General features: G+C 43.6%; 1 protein-coding gene across 3 annotated transcripts; it reads left to right on the forward strand.

Annotated features, from left to right (window-relative positions):
- The first annotated feature begins 7 nt into the window (after positions 1-7).
- On the forward strand, positions 8-22,472 carry CPSF7 (cleavage and polyadenylation specific factor 7). Of its 3 annotated transcripts, none has more exons than XM_057552436.1 (10): positions 8-114; positions 742-850; positions 6,994-7,212; positions 8,054-8,157; positions 8,751-8,923; positions 11,800-12,214; positions 12,719-12,837; positions 15,100-15,268; positions 15,892-16,059; positions 20,441-22,472. In XM_057552436.1, the coding sequence occupies exons 2-9, from the start codon at positions 797-799 to the stop codon at positions 16,052-16,054; spliced, it is 1,416 nt and encodes a 471-aa protein (XP_057408419.1). In that variant the 5' UTR covers positions 8-114; positions 742-796; the 3' UTR covers positions 16,055-16,059; positions 20,441-22,472. The 3 variants fall into 3 exon arrangements, with proteins under 3 accessions (XP_057408419.1, XP_057408421.1, XP_057408420.1); XM_057552438.1 differs by having other exon boundaries at positions 8,751-8,896; XM_057552437.1 differs by having other exon boundaries at positions 49-187.
- The last annotated feature ends 2,934 nt before the right edge of the window (positions 22,473-25,406 follow it).

The following is a 25,406-nucleotide window of genomic DNA, read 5'->3' on the forward strand; positions in this document are numbered from 1 at the left end:
CGTATGGCGGAAGTGGCTGTGCGTGTGACGCCGGCGGCGGGGGACCTGGGGCAGAGAGCGGTTCGCGCGCTTCGGGCCTAGTCCGGACTCACCGCCGCCGCCGCCATATTCCCGGTAACGGGGGCGCGCGGCCGGGGGCCGGCTGGGCCGGAAGAGGGCTCGGGGACGGCGCTGAGGCGGGGAGGGGGTCGGTTGAGTTTGGGGTAGCCGGAGTTGGCGGGCGGCGGGAGGCGCGGGCCTTTGAGGGAGGGGACCGAGGGCGTCGGGCCGGGTCTGTGGGGAGGGAGTGCGGCGGGCCTAGCCGGGGGGGCGAGGACTAGGCCTGGGTGGGGAGCGGAGGTGGCTGGAGCTCCGGGACCCGCAGGGACTCTAGCCGGGGCCGCTTGGGGCCTCGGCAGGTGCGGCGGGCTGTGGCTGCGGGCTTCGCCGCGATCGTTCTTCGCAGCGCCATCCGAGGGCTCCTAGGAGCAGAGGCCTGCACTTCCTCGTCGCGCCCCAGGCAGCTGCGGCGCAGCTCCGGTCGGGCCCGAGGGTGATGGGCAGCGAGCCCCGCGAGCCCCGGTGGCCTGGGAGAGCGAGGGGCGGCGCGAGGCCGGGGGCGGGGCGGGGCGGAGCGGGTGGGGCAGAGCTCGGGCTGCCGGGATGCTGCGTCTCTGGAGACGGGAGGTTGGCAACCAATGCCCTCATCCCACCCTGGGACCCTTATGCCTTCTAACTCTTCTTTTTTTCTGGATACTGCAGTGGCATCTTTCTTACCCTGTCCGTTTTCCGGGCTCGAGATCTTCCTTCCGGAGCCATGTCAGAAGGAGTGGACTTGATTGATATATATGCTGACGAGGAGTTCAATCAGGTGAGGGGTCATCGGGAACACTGGGATTTTCCTGTATCAGCTGAGGAAGCACTTGCACCAGACTTGCTGTGGTTCCAGGCTATGTCAGTCCTTGAAGATTTTCTAGGCCTAAACACCCCTCTGTCAGATCTAAAAATTTCCCTCTAGCACAGACTTCCAAGATTTCTGACCGTTCTGCTTTATGTTAACTTAAGCCTCCAGGTTTAATTTTAAAAGCTTTGATTTAAGAGTAAATAAAAATTAGGTTTAATAGAGTGATGAATCAACCTGTGGAACTTGCTCCCCCCAGGAAGCCAAAGTTGGATGTCAGTCTCTTCGAAGACTAACCAAAATTAAAAATCAGAATTAGGTTTGCTATAGTATTCATGAGGACGATGTTGATACCTGTTCTTTTGAGATGCTCTCAAACTGCGCCTGGAGAAATGTAGTCTCCTCCCCCATAAGGCAGTGAGAGGCACAGTATAAAAGATAACTTTAACGTTTAATTTCAGCTGCATTCCAGTTGTTTTCTATCTTCCTTCCTTTCAAAAGTAGCTTGACTCCAGGCTTGAGAAGTCCATAGGCATTTTAGTGTAATAAATTTTATTGATGAATCTGCTTGTTTGGTGGGGGGAGGTGAAGGTGTTGGACAAACCAGTTATGAAGCAGATATAGACCCAGTCACATACTCTAAGTTGGATTTGTTGGTCTCTATGTGATATGTCAAGAAATATGATACAGTAATCTCCTTTGAAACAATAATCTCATATACAGTTCATTTCTGAGTTCTTGAGGTCATATCTCAAGAGTGTCCCAAAATCTCTATTTAAAACTTCCTAATATCTTGTCTGGATTATTTTCAACACTGTTCTACTCGAGTAAGCTGGTTCTTCCTATTGGCATCTTTCAATGACTACATGTCGGGACCTGGAAAGAGAATAAAAAAAGATAGGCTAGGGAAGGAAAGTGCTCTGATTGGACCCTGACTTTGCTATGAAGCAAGAGAAGAGGTTGATATATGCCATTTCTTTCACTTGACATAAGTTAGTCATTTTCCCATGTCTTCTCAGGCAAACTGAAGTCATGGACATGTGGCTGCTGATTAACTTAAATACATGAAGATTTTTCTTTAAATTTCAAACAAGTCATAATTATTTATGGATGAAAAGAAAGGTTTAGAATATTTAGTTACAAACCATTGTTTTCCTGAGTTTTTCATATTACTTTGAATCAGACTTTTACTACTTTTTACTTTTTTTTTTTTTTAGTACAAGATGGCAAGAAAAGAAGGCTCCCTTAGTTGTTTTCAATTATTAATTGTAAAAACTTCTTTGCCCCTAATTTCCGTATCTGTGGGTTGGTAACAGTGCTGCTGATTCACTTTGGGAAATGGGTAGAACAGGGTCCTTGACCACAGGGACATTTGGTCTGAGAAATGAGATTCCATAATTTCTTAAGCAATGCAGCTTGTAGGTCACAGGCAAGACATAGGCCTCATCCAGTGGTCACTGCTTTGTCAAGGTAGAAGTCATTGGCCTCAACAATTTGTTCTCTGGTCTCTTTAGTTAAACAGGACTTTTTTATGGGTCTAAGATAGGCCAAAGATGGTGTGTGAAATCAAGTAGACATTTATATCAAATGGACAGTATTTGATACTTAGTAAGTTGAAGAAAGTATAGATTTTGAATGTCTTATGTCTGGGGGAAGGTCAGGGGAGGGGTGCTTTTTTCCCCACAGGTGAGTTAATTTTTAGCAAAGCTGGTTTTAGTATATTTTGGAGGCTGCTAAAGGAGTGGTAAAAGCTCTGTTTGGCTAGGACTGTTAGAAGCAAGCTTAGACTGAAGGCAGCGAGTACACATTGTGTTTTAGAATGTTATAAGAATGTTATTGATTCACCCCAAGCTTACCCATGCACAAGAACCTTGTCACGTGTACTTTGCTCCCCGGGGAAAATAAGCACTGTTCCTAGATGGAACCCTATCGTGCTGACTCCCGGATCTCTTAAAACATGTACTGCAAAAGCCTCTTTTGCAGAGCTACTTCACTCCTTTTACAGTTGGAATCTTAGGATTCACAGCTGCTTTCTTAGGCTGGGGAGAACAACTAGAAAAGAGACTGAGAGCTGCCATCCTGCTGAGTGTTTTGTCTCTGTTCTGTTCCTTGTGCTAAGACAGGCACTTTGCACAATATGCTCAGTTTTCCTCATTTTTATCAACAAGTATTTATTGAGCTACTTCTGTTTGCTAGGCACTGTGTTAGAAGTAGTGAGATCAAAGGAAAAAATGGATTTCTTTGCTCAAAAGAGGTTCCATTCCTGGTGGTTGAGAGCAGTGGACAGTGACGGAAGGAGAGTGTGAGGTGAGAACTGTGGAAATAGTAATTACAAAGCCAAAAACTGGGCTTTGGTTACAGTTAAAAGAAAATTATATCAAATAGGTTGCTTTGAGAAAAATAAATCCTAAGCTTTATTATTCCCCTTAGATATCAGGAAAAAGGCTGGCAGGTAGGAACATTGAGCAGACAGGTGGGGAAGTTCTCATTTAAATTAATAGTCATGCAAGTTCTCTTTTGTAGACCAAGAGGCTTCATGAAACAATCACAGTTATTCCTATGCTATTAAACGCAGAATTGTCCCTGGTGTTAATTCAGTATTAAATATATACTTCTTTTTTAAGCTCCCTGAAACGAATCCCTCGACATCAATGCCTGTAAAACATTGTATTTTTCACTTAATTTGTAGAATTAGATTTTTCTTTAACTGCATAAAACACCAGCTCATTTGGTAATCTGCAAGACCTCAGGACCTATCTGTTTTTCTGTTTTAGCAACTGAAGAGTAAAATGAACTGATGTTGCTAGCAAATTTAAATCCAAACACAACTTGATACATTGTTTCTTCAATAAAATCTTCAGCAGAATCCTCAACAGGTCTGTGCATCAGAATAGTTCCCACAAACTTCTTTGAACTGAGGCTCTGTGGCACAGAGAGACCATTTGAATCTTGTGACAATTTTGCATTCATTGAATCCGTTTGTGTTTCTTAAAGTGGTAAGGTAATCCATCCACCAGGGTCTTCCAGGATTGAGTCTGTCATATTCTCTAAGGAACCCTGAAAGAGTAGATTGTTTGCTGAGGCTTACAGTATGGGGGATTTCCTGGTGATACGTTTGATCTCTGAGCTGCCCAAGTCTGCATGTTCTCTACCCAATTATCAGCAATAATTTTTGTATTACAACTTTTACACACACATCTCTGAATCACAGATACTGCACAGAAGGAATTCCAGTTTGGTTCCACTGACCATCCAAGATGGTGTGTTTCCTTATTCCCTTTAAGTTCCATTTCACAATCCTTGATTTATTTAAAAAAAAAAAAAAAAGGCACCCTGGTTTGAAGTGTGAAGTAGTGTTGTCCAAGGATTAGAGCGTTGAAGAGGACTGAGTGGTTTCTAAGTTCCTTCTCTACCTTGAACTACAAGGGCAAATCATACGTAGTACATGAAGAAACAAATAAGTGGTTTGTCTAGAGTTAAGACTGTTTGAGATACAAGGCTGTGAAATATTTTACACATAAAATGTTGAGTTATTAGTCGCAGCTTTCTTCACCTTTTTAATTTATTATCCGCCCTGTGCTTTCCAGTGTTAGCTTCTCCCTGTTCTTCACATACCCATCCTTTTTTATGCAAGGTCCTTATTTATAGGTTTGACTACCTAAAATAGTTTTCCTGTGCTTATTTGCCTCACTGATTCCTTTTCTTGCTTTTAAGTTGCCCCTAAAAAGTTTACTCCCTTTTGCCATTCTCTTTGTGAGATTTTTACAAGGTTCAAACTCCTCTCCTATGGGGCTTCTTAAGAGTATTTGTAATATTTGAAGCTATTTACATGCCTCAGGAAGTAGAATCCTTTCCCCCTCAATACCAGAACAATCCAATAGTATTATCATGGTATGCATGTCCTTCCCTTGTACTTCAGGTAAACTGAGAAACTAAAAGATTGTTTCCAGAAGTTTCTGATGGTATGTAGGTCTAAGAATGCATTTTGTAGTTAGTCTCTTCTCTCTAGTCGAAGTTCAGGATCAGCAGTTCTCATGATGGTATTGAAGGGAGAAAGTTACTGGAGCTTCCTGTCCTGAGTTGCATTCGGGGAAATGATTCTCCTTCAGGCAGTTAAACAAGTTACCTAATACAGGTTCTTTTATTCCCTTAGTATAGGCTCTTTCTTTATTCCTGTTTTTAAAAGACAGCAATGACGTGAATGAGCTATAGTTTCCCTAAAACACTCTGAACGTCTCCCTGTATCTCTCATTTTGGCAGTAGCCTCTTTAGCACTGTTTGGATGTTTTAGAATGTTACCTGAAAATATACTTGTCTGATCCTTAAAATAAAAAGATCCTCTCTGAGATAATGACATTGCAAAATCTGAAACATTAAGGTCCCTTAGTAGTAGTTCTTGTGATTTTAGGATTTTTTTGTATAAGTGTTAGCTTGGGCTGCTGTAACAAAGTAACAAAAACTGGGTGGCTTATAAACAAATGTGTTTCTCACAGTTCTAGAGGCTGGAAAACTGAGATCAAGTTCATGTTCTGGTGAGCAGCCTCTCTCACTTGCAGACTGCCAACTTGTATCCTCACATCATGCAGTGCAGAGCAGAGCAGAGCAAGCAAGCTCTCTTGATTCTTATAAGGGCACTAATCCCTTTCATGGGCTCTACCCTCAAGACCTCATCTCATCTTAATTACCTCCTAAAGGCCCTACTTCCTAATACCATCACACTGGGGAGTAAGGTTTCAGTGTATGTGGGGTGGAATCAAACATTCAGTCCATAACAGTAATATATCACATAGGTAAAAAGTATATTTTGCCTATCATGCAGAATACACGTTCATATTTGAATGCTTACTATAACACAGCTTATGATATCGGTGCTTGTCCTATTTCCTGACCTTTATATTTTAGAGAACTTCACTGTTTTTGTGTATCATTGGACATCTCTGGTATTGCTCAAAGATGTCTCATATAAATGTCATGGTAATGTATTGGATCCCCATGTCATTTGAGAAATAGAACTTATAATGGAAAATCCCCCTGTTATTCACTTCCCTTTTATTTTATTTTTTATATTTCTTTGATGGTTAATGGAAAGATGGGATTACGTACTATGAGTTTTAGAGCTTCTCTAAATCATTTGTGTAAATCAAAGAGTTTAAACCAGTAACTCCCATTCTTTTTTGTGTTTTGGTTCCCACTTTAACATGCTTTTCCCCTGATTTCCATTTTTAAATAAATACACTCCCTTCCTTCCTTCCTTCCTTCCTTCCTTAATTCTTTCTTTCTTCCTTCCTTTCTTCCTTTCTTTCTTCCTTCCTTCCTTCCCCCCTCCCCCCTCCCCCCCCTTCTTTCTTTTTTCTTTCTTTCATTTTTGGCTGTATTGGGTCTTCTTTGCTGCGCATGGGCTTTCTCTAGTTGCAGTGAGCGGAGGCTACTCTTCGTTGCGGCGCACGGGTTTCTCGTGGTGGTTTCTCTTGTTGCGGAGCATGGGCTCTAGGCACGCGGGCTTCAGTAGTTGTGGCTCAAAGGCTCTAGAGCGCAGGCTCAGTAGTTGTGGCGCATGGGCTTAGTTGCTCCACGGCATGTGGGATCTTCCCGGATCAGGGCTTGAACCTGTGTCTCCTGCATTGGCAGGAGGATTCTTAACCACTGTGCCACCAGGGAAGCCCTACTCTATTTCTTATTAAGTAGAAGAGTAAATTTTGTGTAACTCTTGATTTTGGAAATAGCATAAGATGTTGAAAGTAAATTTTCATTAGTGTATCTTAGATGTGGTCTTGAGAAGCTGGCCACATTGATAGCAGTAGCAGATGCATCTCTGTGCATTCTTAGTTTGCTTGTTTAATCATCATGTACCTTTTGAGTCTCACAGTTGATTAAAGCTAGAAACACTATAGACTCCTAACAGGGTCTTAGGAGAAACACCTACATAAGTATAATTAAGTGTTAAAATTGTTTTACATGGGGAAGGTTTTCCTCGTAGTTTCCTAGAGTAGGACGAGGAAGTTTTGTATATTTTATAAAATATTTGACCGTGGATTGTAAGTAAATTAGAGTAAAATGGAATAAACAAAATGAAAGGTTTTCAAACCCACCTTTGCCAACCCCTCGTCTCTTAGGACCCAGAGTTCAACAACACAGATCAGATTGACCTGTATGATGACGTGTTGACAGCCACCTCACAACCCTCAGATGACAGAAGCAGCAGCACTGAGCCGCCACCTCCTGTTCGCCAGGAGCCATCTCCCAAGCCCAATAACAAGACCCCTGCAATTCTCTACACCTACAGTGGGCTGCGTAATAGGCGAGCTGCTGTCTATGTGGGCAGTTTCTCCTGGGTGAGCATGGGTAACCAAAAAGTCTTGTGGGTGGGCTGGAGGGAGAGCACTGGGAGGAGATGGCATTTTCAAAAACCACTGTTGCACTGTTTTGTGCTCTGATGGGGTTGGATTTCTTTTTCCTGGGATCAGGTTGGATTGATCTCTGAAAGAGAACTATCCTGAGGACGTACTGGTGCCGAAGAAAGCAATGATTATGTGGGTAGTTGCTTTTTCTGCCATCTTGTTACCGCCCCTGACCCTGGGGCTTTTATGTCTACCAGGGTCATCTGTGGGATGAGATTTCAGAGTGAACACCTTGAACTCTTGGTGGTCATTAGATGGTCCTATGATAATGATGGGTGAGAGGGAGCAAAGACCTTGATAGCTGTAGTACGCTCGGGGTAGGTGGTGATTGTTGTTCTGCAAAAGTTATTGTATGACATGTTTTTGGGCTGGTGATGGGAGGTGCTGTTTTCAAATTAAGAAATGTATATACTGAGGGGAAAGTTGCTGTCAGTGATCAACTCTAGCCTATCAGATCTATAACTAAAAGCTGCTAGTAATCACTGTTTGAGCTGATGACCAGCCAGCCCAAGTGGCAGTCAAAGTTAAAATAGGTTTTAATTTTCTTAGTCTCAAAGATGGGGATTGGGGCAGGGGTGGGTGGTTTTGGAATTCTGTATGGGTGAGGACAATAGGAAAAACTTGCTCTAATTGAAATATTGATGGCCTTCTGGGTTTCCTGTGGGAGGTCATGATTGTGACTAGAATCCTAGGTTTGGGGGAAGGGTTTGGGACATTCTGGGGGAGGGGGGTGTAGCTCTTGACATTTCTTCCTTTTCCATTTTGCCGGCCCCAGTGGACCACAGACCAGCAGCTGATCCAGGTTATTCGCTCTGTAGGAGTCTATGATGTGGTGGAGTTGAAATTTGCAGAGAATCGAGCAAATGGCCAGTCCAAAGGGTGAGGTCTGGATTTGAGAAGCCCCTTTTAGTTTGTAACCATTGGGATGACAGATCTGTACTGTTATTTTGGCCCTGTAATTTAATCCCTCCCACCCCTGGCCCAGTGTACTGCCTTGGTTTTAACAAACCACCTTAGAATGGGGACCTAGCTGCAGTGTAGGAGAACATCCATCCATTGAGAGGCAAAGAAAGCTGATTTCTAATTTGAAATAAATAGGAAAATTTTAGCATGACACCTGTTTGTTTTTAGTAGTTTTGTGTGTTTAATATTAGAAAGATAAAAAAAAAAAAAAGGGACTTCCCTAGCAGTCCAGTGGTTAAGACTTCGCCTTCCAATGCAGGCAGTGTGGGTTCGATCCCTGGTCTAGGAGCTAAGATCCCACATACCTCACGGCCAAAAAACCAAAACATGAAACAGAAGCAATATTGTAAAGACTTTAAAAATGGTCCACATCAAAAAAATCTTTAAAAAAAAATATTAGCAAGGTATCCTTGGCTTTACCAGTTTTCACTAAAAGTGGAAGAGAATTTCTGTGTTCCTCTCTTGGTTGTCTAGTAGATTTCACTCGTTTTTAATTTTTCTTCCTCAAGGTATGCTGAGGTGGTGGTAGCCTCTGAAAACTCTGTCCACAAATTGTTGGAACTTCTGCCAGGAAAAGTTCTTAATGGAGAAAAAGTGGATGTGAGGCCAGCCACCCGCCAGAACCTGTCACAGTTTGAGGCACAGGCTCGGAAACGTGAGTGCGTCCGAGTCCCAAGAGGGGGTACGTGGAGACCATCTGTATGAAGGGGGGGAAGTTTGTGGGTTTGTTTTCTGTGGTGTAGGCTTGGCCTACGATGTGGAAGAGTTGGAGAGAGGGTGGTGGTGATTATGGGTGGCAGCATGGCAGTAGGTAAGCCAAAAAACAAGGCTCATGTGCTAGGAGTTAGGTAGGTTCAGGTTATGGCTCAGTTTTGCCACTAACTCATTATGTGACCTTGGGCAGGTCACTTTACTGCTTAGGGCCTACTTCCCCATTTGAACTAGACACACAACATACAAAGTTCCTGTCAACTCTAAATTACGTGTTTCTATCTAAAAAATCAAGTGTATAGCAAATGGGCTTAATTGTAAGACATGTCTCTATAAATTATTAAGAAGCAACCACCATAAAATATAAATATGATGCATAAAGATGGCTGTAATCTTGTCGTAAACATACACTGGAAGGGTGCTCTGTAAGGAATCGACCAGGAGGAGTGCTGGAGAGTAAGAATTTAACAGTGTTTCTCCAGCATTGACCAGGGGGGTGGGTACCCTTTCGATTACCTGCGATTTTAGTTTGCTTGGCAAGTGTTTCCCATTAGTAAAGAAAGTTGCATCACACTACCTTAGCTTGATGATAGTATGCCTTAAGCTCACCTTATTCCCTTTATTCTGACCCTGTGCTCACCAAGCCACCTTCTGATACTAATTTGGTTTCCCAACTAGGCTCTCCTACTGGGAAGAGAATGCGCTGACCAGCCGACACAAGTATTCCAGTCTGCTTGGCAGTTATATTTCTCATTGTAAATTAATAAATTGTCATTCTGGTTTATGAATCAGTCTCTTGTGAGTTTGGATAGTGTGAATCAATCTCCTAGGGTCCAGTCACCCCTGGGTGAACTGTTAAAATCAAGTTTCTGAACCTGCGAAACCTGGGGACCAACCTTGGATTGTCCTGACCTCAGAAGGTGCAGCCACTCTGCAAGGCCCTGCCTGAAACAGTCAACTGCCATTACTTTCCTTTTACTACAGTGGGGGTATGGCAAAGTTTTCGTTACCCACTTTCTGTCACTGCTTAGGTCCTGCTCTCAAAATAGTGCCTTGTATTTATTGATTGGGTAGTCCACTGGGACCTTGGATAGGTTGATTGAAGGTGGAAATATGGCCACTCAACTCTTGCATAGGAACAACTATGTTCTTATAACTATATTGAAAGCCTAGATGGAAGTGGTGTGAGCTATTGCTCTGGGTTAGAAGGCACATACTTTTCTTCCTTGATAACCTGAATTTTCAAAGTCCATTGTGTTTCAGAGTCTTTCTATGATTCACGCCTCTTCTAACTTTCTTAAGATGTATAATTTTACAGCTGCTTTGAGCACCTAACAGTCCTAGCACCACTTGGCTGTTTACTCCTTGATGTTACCTTTCTTTGCTGAAGTGATGGTGCTGACTGAGTGGTGTTTTTCTGCGCTGTCATGTTGATGGACTTGGGCTCTGTTAATTCACTAAGTATAGCTGGTTGACTTAGTCTGCTTAACACTGGTTGCTACTCTTGGGATTTGTGGCCATAGATACAAAAAGAACCCTTGCTAATGTGGGAACAGTAGCTGGGAAGGTAGCTAACTTTCAGAGGATTACACTTGCTAATACCTCTTCTTTCTTCAGCTTGAGAGAACTCAGGGAAGAAGCACGTTGACATGTGTGTGAGACATGAAAAGCAAGAGAATGCTGTGGTAGCCACTGGTGATACACCGTATTAGAGAAACCACGGTGGTTGCCGAGGGCATTAATTCCACCTTCTGCTTTCATCAGGAGTTAGTGTTCACTAACAAGTTTTTGTTTAAGGAGCACTCTTCTTTCTGTCCACACTTGTCTCCTAATGGCATCTTTCTACCTCCAAGACTCCAAAGGCCATGTGATCACATTCTTCTGTTGGATTCCACATTAACCAGGCTAATAGTAGACTATTAAATTGCAAAGAGGAAACAAGTTTAACCAAATGACTTGACGGTGTCAGAGCCATGTTTCCAGCTGTATACAAACATGTCTGAGCCCCTGTTTTGCACAACACCATACCACTGTTCCACGATGATGTTCCTAGTAGGCTGCCCTGTGGGGTAGAGGGTTTGGGCTGTTGAAATGTAGGGGGAGTTTCCCAGGTTTCAGGCGTATTTTGTACCAGGCTTTTGCGAGGAGTCCCTGGTGTCCGCTCTGTGCCATCTGCTCATTCTGTGGGCAGATCTTTCCTTGGCTTGTCTCCCATTTTTTCTCATTTAACCTCCAGTCTTCTACTCTTTGTTCTGCGGCTCTTTCCCCATCCCAGTTACCAGTTTTGGTACTTGGATGGAGGAAGTGTTATCCATCCCCTGCCCTTCCCTCCCTTCCCCCAAGTTCCCTGGCCAAAGAGCCATGGCAAAGAGAAAATTTCAAGTATATAGCAGGATAAAGAAGGTTAACTATTACTAGTCTAAGGAAAGAGTCCCTGAACTCCTACCAGAGAAAATGGGATTTCGAATCAGCTTGAATCCAGCTGAACAGTAATGAACATACTTCAGCACTGTCATTTTCTCATGGGTTATTAGGATCCTTCTGCATTTAAAAATAGAAAACAAATCTAAGGGTGACTTAAATGTGAAGCACTGAGAGTTCTAGATAAAGAGCATTCTTTAACATACAGAATTTAGGGTGGTTTTGCTTCCTGGGTTTATGTCTTAACTAGGTTGCCTCTGAGCTTTCTCTCTGAGGCCAAAGAAAAACAGTAGGTGATTTTACCTTCTTTCTCAGCTACCTGTCACCTTCCTTATTATGGTGTCAGATGACTTGCTGAAGGATGACCTGGTCCCGTGGTTATGTTTAAAGGTTGGGCAGTAACAGTAATTCTGTTTTGTTTCATAGGAATACCTCCACGGGCCCACTCCCGAGATTCTAGTGATTCTGCTGATGGACGGGCCACACCCTCTGAGAACCTTGTACCCTCATCTGCCCGTGTGGATAAGCCCCCCAGTGTGCTGCCCTACTTCAATCGCCCTCCTTCAGCCCTTCCCCTGATGGGTCTGCCCCCACCCCCAATTCCACCCCCACCACCTCTCTCCTCAAGCTTTGGGGTCCCTCCTCCTCCTCCTGGCATCCACTACCAGCATCTCATGCCCCCTCCTCCTCGATTACCTCCTCATCTGGCTGTACCTCCCCCTGGGGCCATCCCACCTGCCCTTCACCTCAATCCAGCCTTCTTCCCCCCACCAAATGCCACAGTGGGGCCTCCACCAGATACTTACATGAAGGCCTCGGCACCCTATAACCACCATGGCAGGTAAGGACTATCTTGTTCCTTTCAGATCTGAGCCAGGCATAGTGGGGTAGACAGTGTTTTAAGCATTTTGTTCTCCCTGAGGAAGTAAGTGAGCACTGAATTCTTGTGTTTTCCCTTGTGGAAACTGTTGTTATAGTATTGAGTCCTGGGAAATAGTTAACTATTAGAGAATGTTTTTGTTTGGTATTTTGTTTGCGTCTTACCTCTCAACCCAAACCATGTCCTTTGTATCCCTTTTTAAGGCAGTTGATTAAATGGAGTGCTGTAAGTCACTGTTAGGAATGCTATGAGTGTCTAGCACTGTTGGGTCATGCCAGAATTACAAAAGTGTATGACATAAATCCTGTCTTTGAAGAGAACGTGAACATATAAAACATGTGAACAGGCTGAGAACCATTTAAGACATTATACAGGAGAGCATAGTTAAATAGCATAGTACTCTAGAGTATGGTAAAGTTAACAAGGGGTGTGGGCAGTCAGGAGTGGTATTATTTCTGTGTGCAGCCGAGATTCGGGCCCTCCGCCCTCTACAGTGAGTGAAGCAGAATTTGAAGAGATCATGAAGCGGAACAGAGCAATTTCCAGCAGTGCCATTTCCAAAGCTGTATCTGGAGCCAGTGCAGGTAACTCATCCTTACCGTTGCTGCCTTCTCCTTACCTTTCGTTTTTCCATTGTTTTGTCATTTCCATTGGCAAGAAATTCAACAAGATAAAGTTGGAGCACTAGTAGATTCTCAAGAGTGGCACATTTTGAAAAGCAATATGGTAACCTGGTTTCCTGGCTTTTGGGGAGCTCCACTGGTGCTGTTTATTTAGCCTGTGTCTAGACCTGCCCCATGAAAACCAACTTAGTGCCTAGAATATAAATAACTAATACTATCTCATTGTGGTGTTTGTTATAGAATGAAATTCCTGCCTCACGGAGATCTTCATCTCAGGGGTTGATCAGTGGATCTAGTGTCTATGTTATGAGTCCAATGCCAAGTGTAGACCTTGGGTTTTTAGAACTGATGATGATGGTGGATATGGAATCTGATTACATTTGGGGATCGAGGCAGAGCTGGTGGCCTCCATGTAACCTATCCTAGAAAGAGACAAGTCTGTTCGGTGTCAATCTTAAGGCATAATATACCCTTACAACTAACTTTTGCCTTGCTGTCAGTATTAAGTGGGCAGAACCAGAAGCCATGCCTTTGAGAACCAGGGGAACAGAACCTTTGGTTCCTAAGAGAAGAGAATATAGGAAGTTTCCAGGTTCTGGTCCAAGTTTCACATTATAGCACTAGTCATATTCACTTCCTTCCTGTGAGTTTCCTACATGAATGTAAATATAGATTGTCAGATCTCCTAAGAAGAAATAAGTTAACTCTATTATCGTCCGTTTTCCATAATTTCTCATCTTTGACTACAAAATTTGAATGCAGAGCGGACGAAAGACAGAAAGTATGTATATTTTCTCTCTCTTTTTTTTTCCACCAGAAACCTTCATTGACATCTGAGTAAATCTCTTTAAATTAAAAAGTAATCTATGCTCATTGTAGCAAGTCAGATATACAGAGTATAAAGAAAAACATTGTTCTTCTCCACCCGTTCCTTCACACTGAGATGATCAATAACTGAACCTCTGTCTCCTCCCTTTGTTTTGTTCTCATTCCAGTCATTCAAACCACAAATATTTATTGAATGCCTACAAAATAGGCAAAAACTCCCTACTCTGGTAGAGCCAAAATCCTGGTGTTCTTAGATCTCCACAGAATTGCAGGTCCTTCACAGTCTCTGTTCTGTTCTTAACTGCCTTGCACAGAGGAAGCTGCCAGTCCTCGCTGTCACTGGACCCCTGCCTGGTTTCATGCTTTCCTTGCATTGTCTTGTCCTTAATGCTAAGAAAGCTTTAGTTTGGAAAAGCATTGTGCAAGTACCCACCCTGACCACTATCCTTGAGTCCAAACGTTGCTCAGATGTGAGGAATGAAGGAGCTAATTCTTGATGGCAGCATAATTAAAAATATGTGTGTGTGCATATATAATATATATATACGCACGCACACACACAACATACATGTCTTAGATATATGTTACTTGTATGTATATATGTATTTGGTTATAGATTTAAAATAATCCAGACAGAAATGTGCAGTGTTAATAAATGAAAGGCTTCCGTACGAGGACCATCAGTAAGATCACCTTGTACAATTTAGTGTCCTTCAGATTTTTTTTCTGTGCATGTAGCAAAATATATATGTAATTTTGATTGTTTTTACAAAAATGGAATATTGTTTCACAGCTTTTTAAAAATATATTCTGGACATCTGTTACATCAACTAATACCTAACGTTTATTGAGCCCTTACTGTGTGCCTGGCACTGTGCTAAGTGCTTTACATGGATTGCTTTGTTTACATACAGATTTACCTCATGCTTTTTAACGACTATGTAGTATTCTGTAGAACCAATGTTCCATAATTTATATAGCCAAATCCTACTGAAGGAACTTTAAGTTGTTTTTGATTCTTTAATACAACAAACAATGCTGAAACAAACATTGTTTAAATTATATACTTGTGAACAGAAGTAGAAAATTTTTAGATGTGCTGGGTCAAAAAGTATGCACGTTGTTTATTTTAATGGATGCTGTCTGATAGCCCGCAGACAATGACGTGCCGGATTATACATCCACTAGCAGTATCTGAGGGTATCTGTCCGATTCCAGACCACTAGAATATAGGTGCCACACAGTTTTATACCTGCCACTTCTGCCTCATCCATTTTACCGTGGTTCTGTGGGACAGCTAGTTACTCTTGGTTTGTGTCCTCCTGAGTTCTCCTTTTCATCAGTTAGTTTACTGCCTCTGCTCATCCTTGGCCTTTCCCATCCATCCCCTGTCAGGGGATTACAGTGACGCGATTGAGACGCTGCTCACAGCCATTGCTGTTATCAAACAGTCCCGGGTCGCCAATGATGAGCGTTGCCGTGTCCTCATCTCCTCTCTTAAGGACTGTCTTCATGGCATTGAAGCCAAGTCTTACAGTGTGGGTGCCAGCGGGAGCTCATCCAGGTGAGTTGATGATTGCTTCAGCAGCCTGCCAGCCCTGAGCAGCACTCTTCCAGGGATTGGCAGGGGGAGGAAAGGAGCCCAGGGTATCTGGCAAGGACCTAGTTGAAAGAGCAGACCTAGCCCTCATGTCTTTAAGGGGAAAAAATTAAACGTTTACATTAATGAATGTTGTAATGTCTGAAATCTGTGTTTGGTGAGGCAGTGGGCTTATTTAGGAAGAAAGACTGATGTAGTTCAGAACATGGGCTTTGGAGCCATACGTTCTTGGATCTGAATCCCAGTCCTGCTCCTAACTACCTGCATGACCCTGAATATGAAAGTTACTCAACTTTCCAAGCCTCATTTTTCTTACTTTTAAAAAGGGGACAATGGTAGTACTTATCTTACAGACCTGTTGTAAAGATTAGGTGAGATAATGCATGTAAAGCTCTTAGCACTGTGCCTGATACGTTAGTAAGATCTCAACAAGTTTAATTGCTATTAATTTTCCAAAAAAGACTAGGGGCCATGATAGAGTAACAGAAGAGTGGTTTAGACAAATAGTAGAAGACACCAAAACACAATACTCTTAGAAAGAATGGGGTAAGCCCTCTGAGTGAGGCTGAAAAGGATCCTTCTAATAGGAAAAGACATCGGTCCCGAGAGAGGTCACCAAGCCGGTCCCGGGAAAGCAGCAGGAGGCACCGGGACCTGCTTCATAACGAAGATCGGCATGATGATTATTTCCAAGAAAGGAACCGAGAGCACGAGAGACACCGGGATAGAGAACGGGACCGGCACCACTGAGAAAGGTGGGATGAAGCCCCATTGCTGGCTGGTTGATGATCTCTTATGAAAGAAAAATTATTGATAGTAAAGATTTCTCTCTCTCCTTTTAAAACAAGAAAAGGGTATGGGAAGACTTCCTATTTAGGTAACCAAAAATTCAGGAGGGCAGGTTTTCTCTTGTTTGTGAGGAGTCTCACCCTGAAATGGACCTGAGACTAAGCTATTTTTGCTTGTTTTTTGACTGCTTTCACCTGGTATCTGAGACAACATGGCTTAATGGCTAAGAACACAGTGTCTGCAGGTAGATGCCAGGTTATGAATTCCAGCTCCTCCAGCCATATTACTTTCTGTTCCTCAGTTTCCTCATTTGTAAATGAAGATAATAAAAGCAACTGTCTCATTGGATTGCTGAGTATTCAGTGAGCTAATCCATATAGAGCATTTAGCACTCATAGTACCTGTCACATAGTAAGTTCTCAATAAATGATAGCTATTGTTATTATCATTGTTATGTTTTATTTATTTATTTATTATTTATTTATTTTCTTTTTGGTTGCGCCGTGTGGCCTGCGGGATCTTAGTTCCCTGACCAAGGATCAAACCCGTGCCCCGTGCATTGGGAGCACGGAGTCTTAACCACTGGACCGCCAGGGAAGTCCCTCATTGTTATACTTTAACCCCACCAAACTTTCAAATGAAAAAATCAGGAAAATTGACCAAGACAGAAAAGTAAGACCATTTGCCTACTTGTAAGTTTTCAAGGTGCAACATTAATGATTTTTAAGAATTAATATCTATTAAAAAGATTTTGAAAATAGGATACTTTAGTCAGAGAGGAGAAAGCTGATCTGAAAAAAAATTATCTTTAAAGCTTTAGAGACTGTGGAGGATATTTCAGTGGCAGGATATATTTGTTTTGGAAAAACTTACTGATTTTTTTTTTTTTAATAAAGCAAAACAAAGGCAGGAGAGTTAGGGGTGGGGAACTATCAAGTAACTGAAAAGTTGAGTTAGGCTTGGCTGGTTCAGGGGCTTCAGCTCTGTTATTTTCATTCTCAGGCTCCAGGTTACATCCTACCAGCTTGGCAATCCCAACTGAAAACAAGCTTCCAACAAAGATTGTTTCTAGTATATAAGCAAGCAAGAGCAGTTGTTGACTCTGTTTCTTTGGAGATCTGTAAAAGTAGTCGAGACTCTGGCGGGGATGGTATGTTTGTGGTTCCTGAAGGCTATTGCATGACCCAGGTGACTTTGGGGTCTCTTCTCAATTTTGTGGCTTCACATCAAGTACATTAGGATAATGTCCTTGGTGTTTGGCTGATTTGGTTGGTCTGAAGTAATGGTAATTGTGGAAGGTGAGTAGGAATAGTTCTGCTTGGTATCCTTGGGGTGGATAGATGGATGACTGGATGCAGAAAGGAAAAGAAACCCTCCCCCCTTCTTGTGAGTGCCTGTAGTTCACAAGCGGTAGCTGGACTGTAAACTGTTGCCTAGTGACAACCTACTAAACAAATAAGAAAGGAGTCTTGTTATGTTTGCCTACTGCCCTCTACTTTGTTGTTTGTCATCTGCCATTAACTTAAGCGGAGTTTTAAACAGCTTTGGCCTGATTGAGTCTCAGGGAGTGGGCAGGAGGGTGGGTAGAGCCGGTCCGTGACGGATCTTGTCCCTCCTGCAGCAGCAGCGGCATTTCCCTTGTTTGCACTAGCACAGTTGCTAGTGTTGCTTGTAGGTTCAGTATCAGTCACCACCCTCCCCCAATCCTGCAGCCCCCCGTGTGTGTCCTTTGGAGCTGACTAGGATAAGAGTGACGAAGGAGGTAGTACTTGGTCTGTGCAAAGCATGAATTATAATCTCTGGGGCCACATAGGTTAGTAGTCGGAACATGTAACTGCATGTCACTGTTCTTGGCGGCTTTGCTCCTAACAGCCTTTTGATAGAAAAATTGTGAGATCCTCTGATCATTAGAACTTTGGGGATTGAACATCTGAACCTGAGACTTTAGCTGTCATCTTGCTTCATTTTTTTTCCACCTGTAAAATGGGACTTTTCTTCCATTATGAGGATGATCCAATTTGAAAAGCTCTGAAAAATCCTATAACCCAGTAGTTCCTAGAAAACAGTCATTTGGCTGGTGCAGGCCTATGACAAATGAGGAAAATTAACTCTTGAGGCAGGTTTTCCAGTTCCCCACTTTTCCTAGTCACCCCTTTAGATATGTTGGTTATTCCTTCTGGTTAATTAGTCCAAAAGAACTGAATTTGACCCCCCAAAAATGTCCATTTCTCACATTCTCATCCTGGGATTCTTAACTTCATCTGCAGTTACCAAGTTGTGACTTAGGAGATGTCACGTTGAGGAGATGGTGCCTGGGCCTCATTTACCTTGATAACTTTGCAAGCTCTGAGTACAATACCTTTTAGTTAGAAAATACTAGTATTTATACTATACGGAGAGCTGTTCCCTGAGAGCAAAGGGTATGTTCCATCTAGGGGCAGCAAAAAACAGCAGCCTTTTTTGTCCATCTTTCCTCAGGATGGGCACGACCTCTGGGACCTGAAGTCTGATTGACCCACTTTGTCCTCTGTCTACATTCAAACATTACCACCAACATGGAGCCATAACCTCTAAGAATTGGGTGCTGTTCAGTTGACCCTTGAGCAGTGTAGGGGTTAGGGGAGCTGACCTCTGCGTAGTCAGTAATTCGAGTATAACTTTATAGTCAGCCCTCCATTTCTGCGGTTCTCCATCCACAGATTCAACCAACCTCAGATTCTGTTGTACTGTAGTACGCATTTATTGAAAAAAATCCGCATATAAGTGGACCAGCGCAGTTCAAACCTGTATTTTTCAAGGGTCAACTGTAGTTTATTTCTGATGCATTAGTTATCCTCTGAGTCTTGTTTTGTAGCAACAGTTCCCAAATTACATCTCTTTTGTTGTATATGTGTGTACAGTTTGGAGTTTGAGGATATTCTTAGGTTGTCTGTGGCTTCGGCTTTTTGTAGTTGTTGGCTGCTGTCTCATTATTTTAGGACATTATCCTGCTTGAAATATAGTCATTCTCACCTCATTGCTATCCTCCTGGTCCAGTGAAAACTGAGCATTCTGTTCCATTTTGATCTAATGCAAAGATTCGGAAACCCAAATGGTATGAAATTGAGGAGTCACTGAGGGTTTTAGTTTTCTCTTACAGAAAATGAGAAAGATACCTGCCTGCATAGATGTTTAGAGAAACCAGAGGCCATGACAGATTCTGAGGACCCCAGGGTGAAATGGTGCCATTTCAGAGTGTACAAGGATCAGGCAGCTTATGGATGTATTTTTTCTTGCATAGCTCCTCCAGGTTACAGAAGTGCATACATTAAGGGTGAGCATTTATGTATAGGCCATGTTGCCAGTTTGGGCATTAGTAGAAATCCGAAGCCTGAATTTAATTCCCCCTCTTCCTTTTCGCTATCAGTTCTATTTTGTGTGGTAAGATTGAGCAGGCCACCCCCTGCAGATTGATGTTACAACGTTGGAAAGAGGGCTGAGTGTACTGGGGACCTTAAGTTAGGTCGAGATGTGACAAGTGGCTTAACAGTCCTTCACTGCTCAGCAGAAGTCCTTAACCGTGCTTTTAGTTTTCTTGGATGGTGACTACTGATTATCTTCTTTGACCTCCGTGCTCTGCTTTCTGCTCTGGCCTGACCACATCACTCCTGCTTGGTGTTAGTATGCTTCTTGGCCCCTCACCCACACCTGTCATCTGGGGAGGACTTAGAATCTCTTGAGTGGTGGTACTTGGAACATCTCTGGCTCTATGTGTATGTGTATGCTGCTTTAAAAGAAGGAAAAAAGTTTAGTTTTCTTGTGTAAGTACATGCTCCCTGCAAGGGCCTCTTGGGTATTTGGGGGTTAATGGATTTGGTTATGTACACACTTGTTTTCTTACCATTGTACTTCCCATTTCCAGATTTTTCCCCTTCCCCTTAAGGTAAGCTATGACTTGCTCAGAATAGATTTTCTGAAACAGTATTTAAACTCACCATGCTCCCTTAGAGCAACTTTTCTTGAAATGTAGCAGTTTCCATACTTTTCCAGCCAAAGTCTCCTTTTCAGTCAAACTGCTTTGATGCCTCATTTCATTGTCTATGTTTTTCCCCCTAACCTTAAAGTAAAATGTCACTCCTCTTTCCTCTGTTCTCCTCCAACCATTCCCTCACTACTCACAGTGCCAAACACTCCCAGACAGTGCTGCTGTCTTTTACGTTCCCAGGCTTGCATTCTCTCTGTCTGCATCCCCTACTTCATACGTTTTAACTTTAGAAAATGCCAGTATAATTTATATAAGCCCCTGTTAATCAGAAAGTAACCTCTAACTTGTATTTTCTTTCTTCTCTTCTGATGTTCTCATTGCAGGAGTCTGGTTGGAAGCAAATGTTTTTTTAATGGACTTGCATCTCCTCACCTTGATCAGGACTAAAGGACGGAGGCCGCTCCACCCCTTCCCCTTCCTCCAAGCCCCTAACCCCTTCCACACACCCACAGGGAATACCCTCTGCCCTACAAGATTGAAGATTGCCTGGCAGCCCTCCCAGTCCCACTCCTGTTTGCCAGGGTAAAGAACCTAAAGACTTCATGTGGTTGGGAGGGTGGCAGACAGGAAGAAACCATGTCCAGGTCCCTGGTCTCCATAGAGAACGGTGCTTTGTCCAAGGAAACGTATGAGTTTCTGATTCTCCAGGAGCAGTTCAGTGGTGAGGTTGATGGGAAGACATCCTTCCCAAAGAAAACGGATCTTCCCTGTGGGATCTAGGAGAGTGACTGGGTGTGCCAAAATATGCCCAGGGTCCTGCCCTCAGCACTAGGTTTGGTGGGGCGAAGAGGGTCCAAACCCCTTGCTAACGTACCACTTCTCTAACTCCTTTACCTTCCCAGCCCTTTGAGGAGGGACCATGAGAACAGCAATTACTTTATGGAAAGCTTCTCCTGTTCTTGCTTTTCCCTCTTACTTATTGACGGTTTGTTTCCCTGACCTCCCAGGGGGCTAAAACCCTTTTAACTCCCTGCTGCCCAGCCTGCTCAGTGGACTTGCCTCTCCTAAGCAGAGAAGGCCCATGAGGTTGCTTTCTGCTGGGGAGCCTGGCAGAGCCAATTACCACCCTCTACTGCTGCTTGCTTGGTTGCCTCTTGCAATAACCAGCTCCAATAGATGTTCCCTTTCCCTGGGGCTTTTCCATTTCACATGTGGAGCCCTTCCCCCAAGAAGGCTGCTTCCTTGTTTTAGAGGAAGGTACTGCCATTGGGAGTCGGGGACATCGGACCTCAGCAGTGAAGAACCCTTGTGAAATACTAGGAGTGGGGAAGGAGGCAAGTTGGGCAGGATATGGCCTACTTCCATAGGCTTTTCTTTTTTCAGGTTTGATGTGAGCATGGGCTTGCATCCTCCAGGTACATACTTTTACTTATTGTGGGATAACCTGGCACTAGTAGGTAAAGTCACAAATTTGGTATTTTTTCACCTTTTGAATTTTGACTTAATAGCTCCCCTCGCTCTGCCTGGAGGTACTTGCTGCCTCGCATAAGGAGCAAGGAAGAAGTGGAGCCTGACTTTAACGAGCTCAGCTCAGAATTCTAAGGACCACCACCCTGGGGGCCATTTTCCACACAGGCAAATGGAATTGCTTTTCCCATAACATCCAGATTGTGAGGCGCTGCTGCTGAAAGCAGCAGCAGCAACAGGGTCCTGCGGTACCCACGGGGCGACGGATGCTACTTCCGCGTGCGTCTGTAGGGCACGCGACATCGAACAGGAAGCGTGGCACGTGGGATGTAGGGTCGCTGGAGACCCTTCTGGCTCAGAGGGGAGAGACTGAGCTGGACCGAAGCCTTCCTCTGTTCCCTGCACGTTTCTGCCATAGCCCTCGCTCAGTCACTGAGGGAGTCCCCCAGGGTTGGAGAGGCACATTCCCTTGGGACAGAGGCTACAGGTTTGTAGCTTTATCCCCCTGTCCCCCAACCCCACCCCCACCTCCACTTCAGAATATGGCACCCCGCCCAGCCGGCCAAGCGTTGAGTGATGTGCTTATCCTCGAGAGCAGCTCCGGGTGTCTTTTTAATGTAGAGAAAACCAAGTAAGGTGACAGTTTAAGGAGAAAAAAATATATAGAATACCAGAAAAGCCGTTTACCCGGAGAATTTTTTTCTCCCCGTTTTGTTTTTACTCAATGACACAATTTTTAGTTTTATTTCCTGATAGCAAAAGGAAAAAAACCCAACCCTCAAAAAGGCCAAGGCCCCGTCCCCCTGTTGTTGGTGATTTGTTTGTCTTTCCAATAGGTTGAAAATTGTGTAATAAACTTGATGACACTGTCAATCTTTTATACTGCATTGTATTTTTTTTCCTTTTGTAACAAAATATTTTTAAATAATAAATGGGGTGTGAGCTGTTTCACGGATTCTGCATTGAATAGATTTGTTGAGGTGTCTGGGACATGGGTGTGGGCTGCTGCAGAGGCTTTGGGAGGGGAGTGAATCCGCGAGTTCTCCGCTGGAATTGCACGGTGGGCGTGTGTAGTGCGGGCGGTACACCACCTAGGAGACCTCGTGCGAACCTTTGGAGGTGCCCCTTGAGGTTTAGCTTTTTTCCTTAGCCATCTAAACAGCCTAGTTAATTCCAAGTCATCTTTTATCCTTCCAGATTCCTAAGATTTATTCTCAGAATAAATGTCCTACCTTGTACAGTTCAGTTCCGATGTCATCAAGTTGATAAAGGGAAGAGTCCTCTGCTAGGCGTTAGAAGATATGCTGGCTAGTGCCTCCTTCACATCTAAATCTGTCTAACCATGGACGAGCAGTACAACCTCAGTCTCTTTCGTTTGTAAGATGAAAATGATAGCTGTTCTGCCTTCCACATTGGGATATCTGAAGAATCATAACAAATGTGAGCGAGCGTGTTATGTAGACTGCACTGCTATCTAAATATAAGGAAGTACAGATTAGAAAGCTTAGCGAAGTGTTGCGGGGTAATCCTTGGGATTCCTGAAAGCTGGCTTTTTAAAAAGTTGGGTGAACAAGAGGAGAGTTAGCATAATAAAAAGATGAACCAGCAACCAGATGACATATAAAGCGTTGCTGAGACCAGTAAAGGCAAGAGCAGTATAAAAACAACCCTTAGTAGAAGGGAAATTCCCTGAGGGTCTATGATGTTATTAAACTTGAAGGAAAAAAACTAGTTGGAGTGCTTCTCAGAACTTAAACCAGTGTTCTCAAGTTGAGTTCCACGGTTGCCTGCATCTCAGTTATGCGCCATGCTTGCTAAAATGCCTTCCTGGCTGCATCAATCTCTGAAGTCTAGAAATCTCCTTTTTATGCTCCAGATGACTTACGTAAACTAAAGCGTGAGGACTGCTAGTTTAGAAAAGCAAATACATTCTTGAGTTTCTCGTAGGGGTTACCATGGCAGTATAGGAGGGGAATGACCTTTCGGTCACCTCTGTGTTCCTGAGTGCTTCCTGAAATGAGCCAGACCTCAGCCCCTAGAGACCACCACTGCAGTCACCTGACAGTTCTAGGCATGAGTGTGGGTATCCTAGCAGGCCTCTGCCAGCTCTTGTGACCAGGGCCTGCTCCTTGGCTCAGTCCTCTCACTGTCCCAGAACGTTAGTCCTTCAGGTGTGTATGGGGTATAGTGGCTTCCCTTGACACTACAGTGAGTACAGCCTCTGACACGTTAACCCTGAAAGACTAGCTGTGCTGATTCCCATCCTCCACTGCCTCAGTTTCTGTTGTGTGATGTTCTACTCTGGTGTGACTAACTGCATCCACACAGCTGACTCCAACAAGCATCAAGAAGAAGAAGCATTTATGGGACTTCCCTGGCGGTCCAGTGGTTAAGACTCCGCGCTTCCACTGCAGGGGCCACGGGTTCGATCCCTGGTCGGGGAACCAAGATCCTGCAAGCTGCACGGCGCGGCCAAAAAAATAATAATAAAATAATAACAGTGAGAAGAATGAGCGTCTGTGGAGCCACGCCTGGGAAACACAACGCGCTAAGCTTCCAGACACCCATGAAGAAAACGTGAGGACTTCCTGTTCTAATCTTAGCCCCATTTTCAATCATTCATTCTTATACTCACGTGGTACCTGTTCAGGAATGGAATTTACTTGATCCAGATTGAGACACGTAAGACAAAGTTTCTAACAAATTAGTAACCAGTTGTATGATGCTTGGCTATGTTGTTACTTCCTCATCTCTAAACCTGCCAAGCTGGGGATGAGATTAAGTTGATCTCTAAAGCCCCTTTGAATTATAAGCCACCTCTAAACTTTCAACTGAGCCTCCCATTCATTTTTCTGTGTTGCTGGGAGGGGGACCTTAACCAATGAAACTCTAAATGAAATAGAGAGGCCATGGAGAATGAGTTCTTCTCCAGTTTGATGCCAGCGATTTCTTCAAAGCAGGGCTAGACAAAAAAGCAGTGTGAGAAGCAGCAGAAAATTAAGGTATTAGTGGGATATGTGATTGAAATGTCAGGGAAGTTCCTATTGGGTTTTTTGTTACTGTTTCATGCTTAATCAGACCTATTAATAGTCTTTGGGTGGACCCCAAAGGCAGCTCTTAGGCAAGGACACCGAGGGTTAGGAAATAAGAAAAAGCATCAGTGCTTTGGAAAGTGGAAACCTACATAGGATGAGAATGAGCCTGATCACAGGAAATAAGCAGTTAAAAACCAGCACCACATTCTTAAAGGCCAATTAGTTTTTACTTTGAGTAAGAGCAGATATTCTAGGGTTCATCTGATAGCAGATGGGCCATATGGCTCAAGGTTTCCTAAAGTGGCTTCTGTTATGGCTTCTTGGGGCTAAAGAATGGCTGCTATCATGCAAGATGAGAAATAGTTTTAAAGACGGTTACTTGGAGAAGGGAATGATTCACTCATTTAGGGCAACATGCCTCCAGCTTAAAGAATACAAGTATGTGTTCCTTTTATATTAACTTGAAATTTTAAAACAAATGACCAAAAAATATTGGTAAGTTTAGAATATGTTCCTTCCAATTACTCATGCCTCATCCTGGAAAGATGACAATTATCTGTAAGAGGAATGAGAGACAAGATGCTGGCTTTGGGGCACAGGTGACGAATGTGAGCAGTCAGGATGACAGATCTGAAGAAGACACAGAAGCTGGCAGGGCCTTTAGGGATTAATTGAGGCTGGAGCTGTGGGAAGAAACTCAGTGGGACACCTTCATCACTGCCTCTGCGTCCACACTGAATCACCAAGCACAGCCGAGAACAAACCGCTGGGATAGTCTCTACCTTCTCTTAAAGTGGAAGAAATTCTAGGGACGGGTGCCGTGAGGAAAAGGCTACTACAACCTCCG

Source organism: Balaenoptera acutorostrata, chromosome 9 (genome assembly GCF_949987535.1).
Source record: "Balaenoptera acutorostrata chromosome 9, mBalAcu1.1, whole genome shotgun sequence".
NCBI lineage: Eukaryota > Metazoa > Chordata > Mammalia > Artiodactyla > Balaenopteridae > Balaenoptera > Balaenoptera acutorostrata.

Excerpts from the sequence above, each read along its gene's own strand:
- CPSF7 (XM_057552436.1), top strand. The coding sequence starts at position 797 with ATGTCAGAAGGAGTGGACTTGATTGATATATATGCTGACGAGGAGTTC. Across the intron at positions 8,158-8,750 it reads GCAAATGGCCAGTCCAAAGG|GTATGCTGAGGTGGTGGTAG; the intron begins GTGAGGTCTGGA and ends TTCTTCCTCAAG. Across the intron at positions 8,924-11,799 it reads CGTCCGAGTCCCAAGAGGGG|GAATACCTCCACGGGCCCAC; the intron begins GTACGTGGAGAC and ends TTTGTTTCATAG.